At 53.6% G+C, this 18,208-nt stretch overlaps 1 protein-coding gene and 1 pseudogene across 10 annotated transcripts in view; one reads left to right on the top strand and one right to left on the bottom strand.

Annotated features, from left to right (window-relative positions):
- The window catches only part of Chlsn (cholesin), a 123,691-nt gene that overhangs the window by 55,874 nt on the left and 49,609 nt on the right, over positions 1 to 18,208 (bottom strand). The window contains exon 2 of one of the 9 annotated variants that reach the window (XM_077802427.1): positions 7,602 to 7,663. The exons of the other annotated variants lie outside the window; for them this stretch is intronic. Within the exon in view, the coding sequence (XP_077658553.1) occupies positions 7,602 to 7,613 (12 nt within the window). The 5' untranslated portion in view covers positions 7,614 to 7,663. The remainder of the gene's footprint in view (positions 1 to 7,601; positions 7,664 to 18,208) is intronic. 9 annotated transcript variants of the gene reach the window in all.
- Positions 7,463 to 16,801, top strand: LOC113194571 (uncharacterized; annotated as a pseudogene). The gene is made up of 2 exons (XR_013344299.1): positions 7,463 to 7,536; positions 15,732 to 16,801. The product of XR_013344299.1 is annotated as an uncharacterized LOC113194571 (transcript).

Genomic DNA, 18,208 nt, shown 5'->3' with positions numbered 1-18,208 from the left:
GATACTGGGGACAAGGGTAAAGGCCCTGCCTCACAACACTTCCACAGTGTCTTAAGTGCCTGCTGCCTTTACCTTTATAGGTTCTATTCTCAAGGTTCCAATGGCTTCTTAGCATGAGAATGTCTAAGTGCAGTTGCCTGTTATATCCTCAGATTCCCCCTCACTATGCTTACACAGTGGCACTTGGCCCAGGATCAGCAAGTCTGGGGTGACCTGGCTCTGCTAAGTGACTCTGGACAAACTAGCTCTTGGGCCTCAAGCCAGGTACATGAGCTACAGGGAGCTGGGGAGAGGAGAGACCTCCTCGGACTGCCAATCCCATGGGTCTAGGGCTCTCCTCTTGGACGACAGCATGTCTGTCTGATAGCTAAAGCAGAAGCTCCTCCTGCAGACACTTGGCCAGAAGGCACACAGCTCTCGCAAGACAGAAAATCCTGCTTTTACAAAAGCACAAATTTAGCAGCACAGGACAGCTCCATCCATAAGGAGCTATGACACACACGGAAGCGACCCAGGGTAGCTCTGGGTCATCAGCATCACAGAGCAAAGCATCTAGAAATAAACAGAGCCACACAGGAGCAGGGTACATGGTGCCTTCACACTGAAATTTATGGTATCCAATTCAAATCAAACATTTAGCACAATAATACATCAGAGACATATTAGGCTATGATTAGAAAGGCAGATAAAAAATTATAAAATAATACAGTTATTTTTGCAAAAACTTTTTACCAAAAAAGAGGCAAGAACGAATGGTAGGGTGTCAGAATGGGAGACACTCTGTCCTGGCCCTGTCCCATGACAGAATAGTCACTGGGCCACCCCAAGGGTCTTAGTACATCAACTTACACGTTTCCCAAAGAGAACCAGGGCTCTGTGGAGAAATGGCTTATCCACAGTGGGCTCGAAGTACCTTGTGAGGGAAGCAAGATGGAGCTAGAGGACCATCGGGGCTGTGTCTACAGGAGTCAGGAGCTGGCTGGAGGGGCTCCCACTGGGCACATCTGGGACATTTAAGAAGAATGAAACAGGATAACAACCTGAACTAAAAGCAAAACCAACAAAAATTGCCAATGAATCTAGTGACATCCACCAAAGCAGGCAGAAGAGAGATGAAAGAGAGGAGAGTGACAATGACAGCAGGAAGCACACCATCTTTTTTGGTACCGGGTATTGAACCCAGGGGCACTTAACCACTGAGCCACACCCCCAGCCCTTTTTATATTTTATTTTGAGACAGGGTCTTGCTAAGTTGCTTAGGGCCCAACTAAATTGCTGAGGCTGGCTTTGAACTTGAGATTCTCCTGCCTTAGCCTCCCAAGCCACTGGGATTACAAGTGTGTGCCACCACACCTGGTCCAAATGAAAACTTCTTAGAGACTGGCCACCAGAGGCTAAGGTAGCTTGGCAGCACCTGCCTAGTGAGCATGAGAGCCTGGGCTGAATCCCAGCACTAAAAAGACAGTAAAGAGAGGCTGAAGCCACCAGGTGAGAGGGTCAAGTGGGTGCTTTCTTGCAGGATTCTAATTATCAGGGAGGAAACTTCAGTGTATCGCACATCACCAGAGGTGATCCTGGCATCACCAGCAAAGATGAGCTGCCACCATGAACGAGCCTCCAGCCTGACACGATGCAGTGAAGGTGCCGCCCCACCCCGGGGTCTATAGCTCTGTGGGACAGACCCTGCTCAGCCACCTGCACAGGTAGGGAGGGCCTGGCCATGGCAGGCCTGTATTATTTTACACCAAGTCCCAGCTTGGAAACAGGCTGCCAGAGCATAGTACCTGCCACCACTCAATCACAGTCCAAACGTGGGCGCTCCCGCCATCCCTTCACACCCTTGGGTCAAGCGCTGCTCCTGGGCGCTCCAGCAGTCCAATCAAGGAAAGACTAGTGGGTCCCACCTCTGTGGTGATGAACGATTAGGAAGAAACCCTTGTTACTGCTCCCTAGACCCTGGGTTCACTACACCATGAAGCCAGAGCGCCTGGCCCTTCCTCGTAGAAGTGTGCTAATTACAAATTCTATCTCATGAGTTGTTATGGGACTTGTCAAGTTTTCTGTTTCTTCCTTTGTCTTTCAAAAAGCACATCCAATGTGGGCATGCAGCTATCAGCATGTCTCCTTACAGTCTGTGCCAGGACCCACAAGAGTTCCCTGACTGCCCACCCTGCTCCTCCCAACCAGAATTGGGCAGGACAGGAAAGACCCGTCTGGTCATCATGAAGGACTAATTTCCTTTATAGGTTTTCTCAACACACACTGCCATCCAAGAACAGAAACGTCTTCAACTCCACTTTCTTTGACTTTCAGAATAAATTAAGTATAATGATGGACAGACTCACCCAAGGATGCTTTTGAACAGGACCTGCCCCCATTCCCTGTTACTCTTCTGCCCTGAGACAGGCAGCCGCATAGCTTCCAGATGCCCCTCGGAGCATGCCCCTCATGTGCCAGCCCCGATTCCACAGAGATGCAGTGCATGCCACACTCAGCCTGTCGTGGTAGCACTGGCACCCTTGCCATCCAGCATCTTAGGGTGTCCCTGGCCCACCTCTGTTCTGGGTCATTCCTACCCTGTAGGTATGCGGTTCTCTCCTAAGCAGCAGTCCCATTAAAAAAAGAAAGCAGTGCCCTTCAAAGTGGCCTGTCGAGGGCGTTTCCACTGTGCTAGTCTCCTGAACCCAGCCCCTTCTCTAGGTTCCATGTCAACAAGCTTGTCACCTGCCTCCATGAGGACTTACTCCCTCCTTCCTGCCCGGAAGCTGGCCCAGCCCGTCAGGTGGCTAGTTCAGCCTTCTCTGATGGGCTGCCCTGCCTTCAAACCTCAATTTCCCCATCTGCAATAAAGACCCTTCAAACAGGGTGGCATGCCACGCCAGTGGCTCTCGCTGTGCTGCTAATCTGAAGCACCACATGGGGGAGTAGCTACTGACTTTGAGCAAACAATAGAGGAGATAGGAGGACCCCAAAATATCCCCTCAGAAGAACATTTATCCAAGGACCCATCCATTCCTTGGGCATCTGAGCCTCAACAGGTGCCACCACAGAGGAAGCCATGTGGCAAGCTTGGCCCCAGGGCCATGGGCACAGGGGCCACAGGCTGCAGCTTTGCTTCCACCAGGATGAACTGTCCCACCCCAGGGTCCCAGGACCAGCATGTCAGGGATGATGGCCACACACCTGCAAAGCAAAACACCCTGGTGGCTGTCAGGGCTGGATCTAAGACTCAGTGCCCAGCAAAAGGGCACTCCTCTTTTCTCCCAGCATTTCCTATGGGTATGGCAATGACTCGAGTAAGGGCCAAAAGCCCTGGCGGTGGCCCAGAAGGGCTGTGGGACTGAGCAAGGCATCCCTGGACAACTTCGCCTCCTCCTGTCGTGCTGAAATCCTCAGAGGATTGTTGGAGTGACATCTAGAAAGGCTGAGCAAGGACAAGAGCAACCTGTCCAGGGCTCTGAGGGGGACCCGGGCTGCACAGTCAGCAGAGCTCCATTTGTTCAGTGAGAATGGCAGCTGGGGTGGCAGCTGGGGCAGCCCGAGGCAGTTGAGCCTGAGGCTGCTGCCCATTGCCCCTGACACCCAGCACCATCAGCAGAGTCCCAGCTGACCACCAAGGACCAGAGCATGCACCTGATTCATGGTGGAGCTGGGAAGACCCGTGAGGGGGGCTCTGTCAAGGACATGGACATGGCAAACGCTGGAAGGCGGCCAACACCGCAGCAGCTTTGGGGTGAAAAATGGTTGGGAGGAGCCTTGGATCAACTAGAAAATCAAAAGGGAGGCCAAGAAAAGGACTATCATGTGGCTCTGACAGCACATCAGAGGTGGCCAAAGGCTGGGTGGGGACAAGAGACAGCAATGGGCAGGAAGGGTCTTTCAAAGGTGATAAAGGGGGCTGGGGATGTGGCTCAAGCGGTAGCGCACTCGCCCGGCATGCGTGCGGCCCGGGTTCGATCCTCAGCACCACATACAAAGATGTTATGTCCGCAGATAACTAAAAAAAAATAAATAAATATTAAAAAAAAAAGGTGATAAAGGTGTTTCTATATTCTGGTGATGGCTGCAAATCCTATGAATTTGTTAAAAATAACTAAAATTGTGTTTTTAAAAAATTCAAGGATGCCTATGACAAAAGTCAAGAGAAACAAAAAGACAATTATTGTTATTATACAAAATGATACAAAATGCAATTGGCCCCCAGCCCATGGTAGCCACTCCCAAGCTTTCTATCCCCATGATGTGCCTCTCCTGGGTTTCCGTGGAATTCTAATACAACACCTGGTTTTGTGTCTAGCTTCTCCGTGAGGGTTGTGAATGTCATTCCTTTATGTGTGGATGGACTACACGGTTGACCCACTCCCTGGATGGGGCATGTGGTTGCACACTCTGTTTGGCTGTGGGAAAGGTACTGCTGCGGACACTCATGTGCAAGACCTTGGGTGGGAGGAGGGCCTTCCTGGAACCGCATGTGAAGATGGGACAGGTCAGGAACCAGTCTGTTCTTACAGAGTACCTGGAACATGGAAAGGAGCAAAAGAGGGGACGAAGTGTGCCTTGCCGGCTGAGTGTCCACCCAGATGACATAGGGTCGGTGCTCCTCGGGGTGCCAGGGAAGGAAGCCACACGCTCGCTTACTGCCCTTCTGCTTATTTCCTGTATGCAGTGTCCTTGTCCTTTTACCCCCTCAAAGGGTGTTCCCAAAGAACAATTTTTGCTTACCCTGATCCTTCACTTAGCTTCGAGGGCTCCTGTGTGGTGGGCCCTAAGAGTAAAGGGCCACAAACACACGGTCCAGGGGCCCTGTCATCCTGAATTCCTAACTCCCGGTCAGAGCAACTGTTCAAGCCAGCGCCCCCACTGCTAACAGCCCCAGGCATGAACACAGGTGCCAGGCCACACCCAGTTTATTCAGCCCAATTACACACCATGGGCCAGGTGAGGACAGTGCACTGGGCCAGTGGTGTTCAGTCTTCCAGGAGCTCAGAGCCCTCCCACAGGCCAAGTGTCCCCGAGGAAAAGCCCATGTGTTCTGCCAGGCCTCGGTGAGGCCCCAGGGCCTAAGCTCCTGGAACTGGGAGACAGGATGTCCTTTCTAGGGAAGCCCACACTTCACAGAAGTCTGTGGACAACAAACACTGGGGCAAAGCTGGCTGTGCCTCTACAGGGGTGGCCACTACCTGGGGCGGGGCCTGTCCCCACAGGGCTCCTGCCCGGGCCTGTTCATTGGTCCCTGGCAGTGGTGACACCAAGCACTGCCCATGACAGGCCAAAGGATGGGTTCCTGGAGGGGATGACAGCATAGATTTCATCCCTTCAGCCAGGGACAGGGTATGACATCCAGAGGACAAGAAGCAGGCTTCAGGACAGGAGTTTGCTCCCTTCTTTACAGAGGGGAAACCAAGGCCAGGAAGGTGTGGGGGCTGGTTTACCAAAGGGCATTGGCAAGCGGGTGACCAGGCCAGACCCCAGGGCTCCCCACCCCACTTCCATGCCCTGCTCAGCCCACTGTGGGGAAGCCCAGGCACCAGCAGGGTAAGGAGACCCACGGGAGGAATGACTGGCCCCTGACTCCCAGCACTTGCTGTTTCTAGAGACCCCAGCCACCCTCATTTAGGGATCCTCACAGCAGTCCCACATTCCTGAGAGCCCTTCATGATGGGTGGGGCAGAGGCCCATTCCCCAAGGATCACTTACTCAGGGGCCGGAACACAGGCTAGGAGTCAGGGACCATTCTGCAGGCTGGGGTAGAATGTGGGTTTGTGGAACTATTGAAAGCCACCAAGAAAGCTAGAGCAGTGGCCACACAAACAGACGTAGGGTCACATGCGAAACACCAGTCGTCACTCTCAGCTGAAACTGGGTGCTCAGTGGCTCTTGGTGGGTCTGCACCCCCCCTGTGCTTGGGGCCAGGTACCTACCAGAGGCTGACATGCACTGTGACCCATTGGACAAGCTGCCTTCACCTCAGGGCTAACACACGGCAGGTGGGCAGTAGGTGCCAGAGGGCCTGGCGAGAGCCCTGAAGGGCAGACAACCCCTGCAGCGACAGCAGGAGAACCACTGCAGAGGTCCCCCTCACAACATTCCAAACACTAGAGCTCCATAGCAACACATCTGCGTTCCTGGAAAAGACCCTTTGGTCCCTGGGGCAGCCAGTACTCATCACCCTCAGGACTGATAGCCAGGGACTACTCTGGCCACGGAGCGGCCTGGACCAAGGGTCCAGACAGGTTTCCTGTCAAATTCAGGAGGCTGAGGGAAGTGAGGGGCAGTGCCACAGTGAGCACACCAGGAGAGCTCGGGGCTCTGGGGCAGCACTGCCCTCTTGCAGATCCTGCAGTTTTCCTATGGATGTGGCCAGTGACCCCCAACAAGCTGGGTGCAGCCTAAATAGTACCTGAGGGTCCCCTAAAATGGAACAACCTTCAAAGAGAGGTAGGAGCTGGGTGCGGTAATCCCAGTGGCTTGGGAGGCTGAGCAGGAGGGCCACAAGTTCAGAGTCAGCCTCAGCAATTTAGTGAGGCCCCCAGCAACTTGGTGAGACCTGTCTAAATAAAATACAAAAGGGGTGGGGCTGAGGATGTGGCTCTGCGGTTAAGTGCCCCAGGTTCAATCTCTGATACAAAAACAAAAGGGGGGAGGGGCAGGAGCACCAAGGGGGAAGGACAGGAAGACTATGTGTACCTTAAATTCCCAACAGGGCGGCCTGAGGAAAAGCCAGAGGAGGAAGCTGGCTCTCCAAAGCAAGCCCAAGCTCTTCACCTCTGTGTGATCAGGCCTCTCTCCCTTCAGATGTGGGGCCTCTGCCCAGGATTCCTCTCTGCCAGCTCCGCAGCCTCCTCAGCAAGGCCAGGCGGAGAGGGCGCTGGGGAACACCCCGTGAAGTGCTTTCTGGCGCATGTCCTGGCACAGCCCACTTCCATGCGGCCCCTGAGTGAAGTTTTGGGTGCCAGTGGCCCCCCAACTCTGCAGTTAGGTCTTGGGTCACCTGGCATCCAGAATGAAGCATCCACTGTCCTAGGTCACCCGGCTGTCAGTAGAGATGGCGGAGACCCCGATCTGGGTGGGGCTGAGGCTGGCCTGCAACGTGGGCCAAGGGAAGCTCTGCTGGCTCCGGGCTCTGAGCACTTTCTCCATCTGGGTGGGGTTTTAGCTCCTATTTAAAGTTATGAACGTTGCTACTCTTTGAGAGGGAGTGTCCCCGAGGGGCCAGCGTGTCTAGAGGAAGGCCCTGGAAGCTCTGAACGGCACAGTGCAACGTCACTTCTCCTGTCTCCACACTGAGCTGCGTCTGACATAGGTTGGTTTGAATTTTTTCTGGGTCACACGGCCAAACCATACGCTGCTTAAAATACAGTGTGTGTGGTTTTGGTGACTCGCAGCCAATTCCTCTTTTCCTAAGAAGCTGTGGGTTTCTGTGCCTGACTGTTCTCAGTGAGCACAGAGCAACTGAAGGGAAAGCAAGACAGAGGGAGCCTTGCTCCTGAGGAGCTCCGATTCACGTCCCCGAGGGGTGCCAGGAGCCTCGGCCAGGTGAGCACTCTGTTCATTTCTCTGGGAAGCACAACGCCGCCCACCGGCCCCCGCCTCTGACTTACCCGGAAGGTCATCGAGGCTGGCTGGGGGCCAGAGCCAGTTCACAGCGATGGGAAGTTTCTTTCTAAAAACAGAAGTGTCTTTATGCTACAGGTTGATTCCGTTAAAAAAAAAAAAAAAGAGAACACGACCATTTTCCTAGCCTTTGGCACTAGGAATGACTGAGCAGGCTGCCCACTTCTTTATTAAGAAAAAGGCAAGAGTGACTCTAGTCGCCTCCTGAAAACGGAGGTGGGGAAAGGTTCACGGAGGGTCAGAAAGGGTCGATGAAGCTGCCAGATAATTACTACTGCTGGGTTTTCACTGGGAAGGGGCTAAACTGACGAAATTCAAAGTTGACAGGAGGCACATCTGGATCAAGTTTTCGTGGCACATGAAATCTGAAAATGGAGCATTCTTTTGGCTGTGGCATGGTGGGGGCGGGAGCCCAGCCGTCCATTTTTCCACCCAGAGGCAGGTGGCAGACAGAGCTTGGGAGGGAACCCTGGGGGAGCCAGGAGGCAGGGTTTGCAGCCCCGCGGCGGGCTTGGTGCTCAGACAGGGGTTCAAATGTGAGGCTCCTGCACACGTGCCTGCCCCCAGGGCTCAGTGCAGGTTCATCTCACTTCATAAGAGCTCCACAAGGGTGCTCTGGTGACACTTCATAATGCATTCCTGGGCTTGTCAACTGGCTGGGACCATGGCCGTGGCATTCAAACCCACTGGTCACCCCTGAGGCAACAAGCAATGGCACTGCTGGCTTTCTGGGACCCTGGCAGCGTCTGCTCTTTGAAAGGTAGCTGATGGGAAGGAGAGCCTCGGGCACTTCCGGGTAGGGTGCTGGGCTGGAGGGTGCTGGGCTGAGTGCACACTCATGCAGCTGCCCCTCCCAGGTCCCTCTGCTGGAGCTTACCTACAGGCTCTGGCTGGCCAGGTGCCTCCAGGTGCTCCCATCCCTGGCTCAGACAGGCTCCACTGAGGCCTGCTGAGTGAACGGCCGGTCAGAGGAAGCCGGCAGATCTGCGGCGGAAGACCGGAGCAGCAGAGGGCAGGCTGCTGGGAGGGGTCCACAAATGGCCCTGTGAAAGCACTCAGGACACAGGAACTCGCATAAAGGGAGGGCTGCCCAGGCTCTTGAACACCCTCATGCCCTGCAATCCAGGCCAGGCTTCTGGGATGCCCTCCCTTGGAGTTCCTGTTAGGGCATGAGGACCTGCAGACGCCATGCTGTGCAGCAAGAGAAGGAAAGGATCAGGGCAGCCGGGTCCTCAGGGCTGGATCAAGGTGCTCTGCTCAGCAGCGGGGCAGGATCCCACAAAGCCAACATGGGCCAGGGTCACAGAGGCCACCAGGAAGCCAACGACAGGCCATAATACCAAACACCTTCTCTCTGGCTAAAAGAGTGGCCCTCCTTCTTCACCAGTTACAGCCCTGCCCGCACTCCAGCCTGCCACCACACAGGCTGACTCCTACCCAAACCCCGAGCCCCGCATAGGTTCTAACACTCTAAGCGGGCAGCTTAAGCTGTCTGACCTCAGGGTTCCTGGTGGCCTTGCCACACACATCCACGATGACAGAAATGACATCAGCTCCAGCTTGCAGGGTCTGAGTAAATAGGAGCCCGGGAGCTCACATGCCTGCCCCCAGCCCACTTTTGGGGAGGAGTCGCGGCACACAGCATGCAGCACAGATGGGGCCCACGGGTCTTCAAAGGGGCACAAGTGTTGCCTCTAGACCCAATTCTCCACCCTTTCCTGCTTGCTCATCTGTCTAATCTGTACCCCGGATGGTCAGGGTATAGGAATGCTTCTCGTGGAGGAAGGGTGTTTGGAAAAATAGGACTTGAATAAAGCAAAGAGCTCCCTGTAGCTTCATTCTTGAACATCCCCCTGCCGAGGAGGGATGTGTGCTAGGATTTCTTGAAGGAGGGGACTCAGGTGTCCAATAATGTGGTCTGTCCATGGTAATGCTGGGCCACACCCTGCAGGAGCACTGTGTGCCCTCAGGTCCTCTGTCCAGGAGATGGATAGATCAGCCAGGGCACTGCTGACAGTCTGGATGCTCCATGGCACACAGGACCAGTTCCAAATCTCCTAGAAGCGTGTGAGCACCATGTGTAGGAGTCTGCATGTTGGTGTATGCTGTGTGTTTCGTGTGTGTGCATGTGTCTATGTGTGAGACACAGAAGGCACATATGTTTTCTTTGGAAGAGTCAAGAAAAGGAAAATGGAAATCTTTTATCCCTATCCTTCAATGAGGTCATTTTTCCCAATACCTAAAATAGAGGCTCAAATAATTCCTGGAACTGCACAGCCACAGGACCATGAGGGTGGAGGAGGCAGGACAGAGGGAAGCCATCCGAGTTTCCTTCACCACTTGTCCAGACCTGGGGGCTGGGGATTAAGAACTGGCAGCCTTCAGCTGACCCCCCCACAGGCCCCCAGATATTAGTTCAAGACCCTCTCTGAGACTGCACCTCTATTCAAAGCCAGCCAGAGGCTGGTTGTGCAGGACTTCAGGCCATGTATGCAACAGACACAGTGAGTCATCAGGGGTCAGTTCCAGGCTGGAGGACCAGAGACTGGAATGTTTGGACCAGAAGGCGCTAATATAGCCAAGCCCTGTGGAGGGAGGAGGTGCCGCAGGAGCAGGCTCGTGGGGCCCGCAGAGCGCAGGAGCAGAGTTTCACAAGAGGGGCCTCTCTGCAAAGGCAGTTCAAGCTTTTTCTGTGCTCTATCTCGGAACCTGGCCCCTGACCCACCTTCCACCATTCCAATAACAGAGACACACTTTCACAGGCCCTCAGTATCCTCAGCTGGTAGGAGGAAAAACAAGAAAACTACAATTCCCAAAAGATTCAAATCTGAGACCAATGGGACCATAGAGACAGACCTCATATGGCCCTGTACCCCGGCCAGGCAACACCAAGGCCATTTCATTGTGTGCTGCCTGTATACAGGGCCCACGAACCACACAGGAGACTACTGACCTCACTAGCTAATCCTGTTTTTGCACAGAAAAAAAAAAAACCTGTGAGCCTTTCCCAGCAATTTGTAAAAGCAAGTACAGGCTGGAATGGATCTGTAAGAGCAAAAGTTCAGAGAGAGCTTAATGTCCATAGAGCAGAAAGGCTTAGTAATTAATTGTCACAGCACAATTACAATTAGCCATTAATAATGACAATATAAACTAGGAAGCATGAAAACACTCAATAAACTGTGTGGAGATGGAACTGGCAGAACTCACAACAGATGTGAACTCTGGCACCTACAACAGATGCCATGGAGAGGCACGAGAAAACACAGTACCTGAGGCAGGCAAGGGGCACCCTGATGTCCCCTGGAGGAGCACATGTGTAGAAGGAAAGAGTACCCTGCCTCCCTGCACGGGCCCTTTAGGAAACTCTAGTGCCCATTCCTGGGATGGGGGTGGCCTCACCTCCTACTTTCCAACCCTGGGGTGTACATGCTCACCTCCAGGAACACCCTGACGGCTGTGCAAGGAGCACAGCAGCCAAGCGCTGCTGGGAGCACGGCACGCCCACGGACAGGCCTGGGAGTGCGAGCAGCTCCCCAGGGACCCGGGGATGCCAAAGCCCTTCTGTAGGGGTGAGGGAGGGTTCCAGAGCCCCTGATTCTTGGCCTGAGACTTGATGCTGTGGAGTACAGGTCCCCCTTCTAGGGAATTTTGGGGCTCAATTAAAAACCTGTGCTTTTACTCAAGTTAAAAGTATAGATTCCAGCAGGAATGTGGGGTGGTGTAGCCACCTCGGGAGATGGCGCAGCCACCTCGGGAGACCCTGTAACCCACACTGGCCTGAGGTGGGCCCCAGAAGAAAGCAAGCACATGCTCTCTTAAGAACCTATTTGTGGGGCTGGGGCTCAGGGGTAGAGTGCTCACCTAACACGTGCGAGGCGCTGGTCTGATCCTCAGCACCACATAAAATTAAATAAATAAAATAAAGGTTAAAAAAAAAAAAGAACCTATTTGTGCACTTTTAACGCAGCCTTATGACAGCCACTGGTGACCCAGTCTAATTCTACTGAGGCTGCATAGCCACAGAAAGGAGTGACCACTGGCGCCCAACATCATGGAGGCCCCTCATGTGCATCACACAAGGGAGAGGGCGGGGCCTGAAGGTGCCACACGATGCCATCATGTGTCAGTCTGGAAAATGGAGGGACTCCAGCTGCACCTACCTTCTGTGGAAACTGAGGTCTAAGTGACAGCAGTCATGAAGCGCGTCTCGCATGTGCTGGGAGGGCAGGGGCAGCTGGGCCTGCACTCCTGGAGCCTGCACTCCTGGCCGGGTGTGCAGGCACAGCCCCACTATCTCTTGCTCTCTCCCCATCTTGCTTGTCCCTTTTGGTGGGGGCGGGAACGTGAGGGTGGAGCAAGGGGAGCAAGACTGCTGAGGCCAAAGAGCAGCCCAGAACACAATGAAGCCAGGAGGTTGTATGGCAAGGATGGAATTGTGGATGCTTCAGGAAAAATGCCCCCATGTTTCTGTTTTACTGTCTTCACTCAAAAAGGAAAAGTCAAGGAGCAAGGTGGCCCCGCAGGGCAGACATGGGAGTCACCACATCTGGCAGGGCGTGCCTCAGGCTGCCCGGGGGAGCTCAGCCCTTCCACCTTGGGGTACATGGTCCAGGACCACCAGGATCCAAGGGAGTAAGCACCCAGGCAGGATACACGGAGGAAGGCGTGGTGCTCACAGAACTGGGGACAGAGTTGAAGGCACCTGGTACTCCTCACCAGTCAGGCCTCAGCAGGACTGGACCCAGCGGAGCTTCAGCTATCACTGGGAGGACCCCATGCTACAGGGCCCGGGAAGGAGGATGGAGGTGGGCCCACCTGGGTCTCCACAGCATGTGCACAAGCAAATTCCACCATGTCCTCAAGGAACTCTAAGCAAAAGCACAAGAACCAACACTGGTGGAAACACCACCGGAGCAGGACTTGGCAAACCCAGATGTCAGCACCAGGCACTACCCCCCGGAGGGCTCTCAAGTGGCCTTTCTTTCCTTCTATGTCCCAGCCCTGGAAGTGGGTGCTCCAGTGCCCGCTGCACAGCCAAGACAGAGTCCCATGCATCAAGGTGACCCTCCACAATATGCTGCAGTGAAGCCAGAACACCGAGGTCCCACATGGGGAAGGCAGGAAGATACCGCCGCAGTGGCTCTCAGCCGCCTGAGCAAGCTCGCCCTGGGGAGAAGCTCATGTATGGCAAGAAGCTGCCTGAGGCCCCTTCTAGGGGGCCAGAGCACCCTCCAGGAGGCTCAGGGCCAGTGCAGACACTACCCTTCCCTTGTTCAGCAGGCTGGGAACCGGGGCCTGGACAAATCAGAGCAGAACTGACTGCCATGAACCAGGATGGCACGTGACAGTGACATCCACAGGCCACAATGCCGCCCACATGGCACTGTCCACAAGGCACTGACCAGATGCAGAGGTTGGACGTCTGGACTGCAAATCTGTCTCCTGGCCTGCGGTCAGTGTGCGGAAGCCTTCGTGCCATTTTGCCTGTTGAGATGATCATTGCAAATAGCTTCCTCCCAGTCTGGTCGTGAGTCTTAATTTGCACACCACTTGGGTCCTTAAGCACTGGCAGATGGAAAATATCACAATCCACTGCCAGCTTTCCATCTGAAGAGCCACACGCACACCCAGGGAATGGGTGACTCACGTGGCCCCTGGAGGCCTGTGGGATGAAAGCTGGCCAATGGAGGCGCCACCAGGGTGCCCAAACACCAAAGCACATCGAAGTCAAGCCCACACTGTGCTGAGGAGCAGGGGTACTCCTGTGGCTAAAATGAACAAGGTAGCTGAGGTGGGAGAGTGTCTGGCAGAAAGAGGCAGGTCCGGCCCAGAAGCTCAGACCTGCAAGACGCATCAACAGAGCGAGGGGCCTTTCCCTGGGCTGCAGTTCTGGTGATGATGGGCTTTGCTACATACTGAAAGTCAGTTCAAAAAGAAAAAAGACTCTTGTGCACAGCCAGAGTAGATGGCCACACAGGGCCCAGCCAGTCCCTCAGCACTTGGGAGCCCCCAGGCATCTCACAGAAGCCAAAACAGATATGCTCCAGAGCAAGTCACTCTGATTAGCAAATTATTTCTAAATATAAGTGTTCAAGTATGACACCCAATGCTCCTGTTCAGAGATAATCAGAGATAGAAACTGAAAGATAAGTTTGAAAACACCTATAAGAAAGGGGTACTATAATGGGAACTGTTTTAAAAATGTCACATTTTTAAAAAATCACAAAAGAACCTCTTCTAATAAAAAACACAAAAATTAAAATTTAAAACTAGGAGGATGGTTTTAGTAGCCAATTAGCAACAGATAGAGAGAAATACCATGGCCTGAAAGACAGGCCTGAGGAAAGTCCTTGGTCAAAGTCCAGCGCATTTGGTCTGAGAAGGAAAGGGGAGAAGAAGGAAGAGGAGATATCTGAAGACATGACAAAGTCATTAGGCCACCAATATGAGAAGCCCAGTGAGTCCCTGGCAGGATAAACAGTCGTTCTAGAATTCTGACCCCAGAGGAGCCATCAAATGTTTAGACTGGCAACTCTACAAGGCTGTGGAGGTAGAAGGCACTCAGCCTGGACAGAGCCGAGCTGCAGGAGGAGGGACTACAGAGCAGGGGCAGTGGGGTGGGCGGTCCTGACACTGACCAGGAAACACAGGTACACGGCGGCGGGTTGAGAGGGGACTGGTTACAACTCAGGACACAGCACTGTGGACCTCACACTTTCCCAGAGAGGGCAACACCGAGTACTGTCCGAGTTTGGTTCAAAGATCCTGAAGGCTCCTGTCTAATCGACTGGACATTATACAGCTGCCAGACCCATGAGACAGACAAGTGTGTGTGTACAGAAGGGTATCAGTGACACTAGTGGGAAGCCAGTGACAGATCTATGTATGCAAACATCCTCTGACTTGAGAACAGAACGTGGACACAGTGAACACCTCCACGCACACAGCAAACTCTTCTGCTAGTTGGCCATAGGCAGGGAAAGAGGCCGTTCACATCCACTCAACCCGAGAGCTGTGTCTGTGATCTGTGCTACAATGTGGGCACCTGCTAGCCCGGGCCCACGGCAGGACATGCTTGGACACACAGGAACGCACCCGCTTAAGTGTGGTCGAGTCCACCCAGACAAGCCAACCGTCCTCAGAGAAAACAAACCTGGCTGGGTCACGCTGGCCCATTACGCTTCCAATTTTATTGTTCTCAATTTCCTGTCAGTGAACAGCAATGCTATCTCCCAGCCTCATCTGCTATTTAGTTAAAATTTAAAAGGAGAGAGGGGACATATGTATGGAAACCAAATAATCTCAGTGACTAAAGATGGGCTCATAGAGGTTATTTAAAGCCAGAACCCCAGGAATTTACAGCTTACTGTAATAAAGCCACTCCTGGTGAAAGGGCAGGGGCTGGCAATCCCCAGGTAGACAGCATCCAAAACATGCCACCCCTTGAGTCCCCGGTGTCTGTGCTGAGTGGTAAGAGGCCCCTAATGGGGGTAGGAATTGGCTAGGATTTCTCTGGATTTCTCAGAATTTCTCAGGGGCCCAAAGCCAGACTCTTAAGTGCCAAGGCCTGTCCTGCCTCTGAGCAACGCACATTCTGGGCCGTTCCCTGGACATGTGGAGCCAGGACCAAAATAAGCAGGAGCACTGGGCCACTCAAAATTGGCACTCCTCAAACTCTACTCCCCAGAAGCTACTGACTGAGCGCCCCTCTGGGGAGACAGCCATTGCTGCCAAGAGTCGGCTCACAGGGGCACGTGCTGAGTCACTCATCCCAGGAGAAGGCGATCGCACTCAAAGAAGCCTTTTAGCCTACAAGTGATGAGGTTCTCTGGGCAGGGGCGAGGGTGGCAGAAGGAGTGCTCAGAAAGATGGGGGCGGGGCCCTCGCTCCCCACCTTCGCACCACAGCACTGGCCCTGGCTCTGTGGGCTCCATGAAGGACGCTTGCTAGAGCCCCCAAGCCTGCACCCACTTACCCCAAACTCCTTCCTTGTGAGCAAGCTGGCCTCCCTGGCGGGCTGGAGGCAGGAGCTCTCTGGGAACACCGTCCCCTCAGAAAGTGCTCACCCCTCTCAGGCCAGCCCCATGACTGTCCGGCATGTGCTTCTATTACAGGTCCAACAGCTGCCCCCCAAATGGACTCCCATAACATGTCCTGGATTCGGTACCCAAGCCATGTGTCCCCAGCCGTGGAAGATGTCATTGCTGCACAAAGTGTCATCTCCAGGTGCATGCATGTGTATGTTGCTCTGCTTGTACCGCTGAGCTTGGTGATGGGGCTCTTCAACCTGATCACTTTCATTCGGAACCATGGCAAGCTGGTGGCCCTGGACATGCTGCTCTCAGGCCTCACGGTCACAAGTATCCTGGTGACACTGCTGTCACTCAATGCTGCCAGCAGGCCTGACTACATACTCACAACCAACCTGCACTGTGGGGTCCTCTCCTTCTTCTCCAATATGTGCTATTTCAATGCCCAGTACCTGCAGACGGCCATGCTTGTCCTGTTTCTATTGCCGGGTTCCTCGAGCTACCTGCTCACAGGGGCCCAGGGCACCTGGAGGCCTCTGGCGGGCCTGGCTGCCATTTGGGGCTGCGCTGTCTGCAGCTCTCTGGTTGTGGTATCCCTGCTGGGTACATCCAGAGAGCTGCACCAAACCACCCTGTGCCAGGCGGACCCCCTGACGGCCTGGCCTGAGTACGAAATTGTTAAGTTCAGCCTGGGCTTTGGGCTTGCCCTCGTTCTCAAGCTGGTTCTCCTTCTGCTGCTCTCTGCTAAACCGGCCTGGCGGACAGCTTTCACCCGGAGGGACACCGCCTCTGCACGCTGGGTGGTACTGGCCATCACTCTGAATATGTTTGCCTGCCGACTCTTCTCCAGCACAGTGCTCCTCCAACGGGCCAGGCGGAAGATGCAGAGGGACATAGGCTCCCCGCGGGATGAGCTGCTCATGAACCTGGCAGAACTGGTCCTGTCTGGGGAGAGCTGTGTGAACTCCCTGTTTACCCTCGTCTTCCACAAGCCCTGCAAGCTCATGCTGCTGGACGCCCTAGGGCGCCTCACACAGAGGTGCAGAAGAGGAGGCACCAACAACAGCGTCTCCTAGAACAGGACAGGGGCTGGGTCTGATCCTGCCTTCTGGCATGAGCCACAGGGAAAGCAGCAGAGCCTTCTTGGTGTTTAAAATACCCGTTTGCTGAAACAGACCCTCCTGGGAAGAGCCAGTGGGGATGACACAAGTGTTGCGAGAGTGCTTACTAAAAATGAGCATTCTGGCATTCAACTCCATCTAAGCAGAGGCACCATGGTTTCTTGACCCACGCCAACAATCACAACTCAAGGGACCCTGCACATCAAGGACACAGTGACGTGAGCACAGAGACTGGCCACAGACGCATCTCCATCTGGCTGAAGTGCTCTGTGATGGGGACTAAGCAATGTTTGTCTACTGGTTGACATCTTTTTTTTTTTAATCTTTATTTTTATTTTTTATGTGGTGCTGAGGATGGAACCCAGTGCCTCATGCATGCTAGGCAAGCACCTACCACTGAGCCACAACCCCAGCTGGTTGGCATCTTTCTCTACCCCAACCAAAAGACAAAATGGGAATCTTAAAAATAAAAGTGTTTTTCAAATAACTTTACAGTCATATTATGATCTGGTCCGAACCATTGCTGTGGTCAGCTTTCAACACTGCCAGGAAGTCTGAGCAACAGAAATCTTGCCAAGAACAAAAAAGGTTAGTTTTTAAACTGCCATCACCACGGAAGCTCTGGGAGTATCCCCTCAAGCTGAAACACCAGGACAAGTGCTTTACATCATGATGTTGAGCTGTCCTGCTCCATGGAACCTAAGGGGACTGGCTGCCTAGGTCCAGCGGGTCTGGTAGGCCAGGGGAGAGCCCCAGGGGTTCCACCCGCTGTCTGCACGGGGACTGGTAACCCACGAAATACAGAAACACAAGACAGAGATGTTTGTCTTACTTCAGGTTGACATCCTGCATTCTCACTGGAATTCTCTCTGGTTTTATGAAATCTATACCTTCAATTTTAATGAATAATTTAATGTTAGTCTGTGAACCAAAGAACAAAAGCGGGTCTGTGGTTTTTTCTCAGTGTTTACATATCTGCATGATTTCTTTAGAAGAAAAAGGATTTGTATCTTATGCAGCTGAGTAGCTTCTGGGACACAATATTAAAATTTCTCAATGCTTTAAGTCTTCCCTTCTATTTCTCCTCCTTTGTTTATGCTCCTGATACCCTTAATGTGGCCTGGGTACCAGAGTGAGGTCAGCTTGCAGCCTGTTCCCGGGGGTTACAAGCAAAACTGGAAGCAGGAGGGAAGAGCATTCTTTCCCACCTGGGACGAAGAGGCAAGGAGAAAGGACCAGAGCTCAATGTACTCTTCCCGTAGTCCACTCCCTCCCTCCCCCCAGTACTGGGGATGGAACCCAGGAGCACTCTACCACTGAACCACATCCTCATTTTTTAGTTTGAGACAGGGTCTTACCAAGTTGCTGAGGCTGGCCTCCAACTTGTGATCCACCTGCCTCAGCCTCCCAAGTTACTGGGATTATAGGCATGTGCCACCA

Source organism: Urocitellus parryii, chromosome 9 (genome assembly GCF_045843805.1).
Source record: "Urocitellus parryii isolate mUroPar1 chromosome 9, mUroPar1.hap1, whole genome shotgun sequence".
NCBI lineage: Eukaryota > Metazoa > Chordata > Mammalia > Rodentia > Sciuridae > Urocitellus > Urocitellus parryii.
This window is presented reverse-complemented; position numbering and strand designations above follow the sequence as displayed.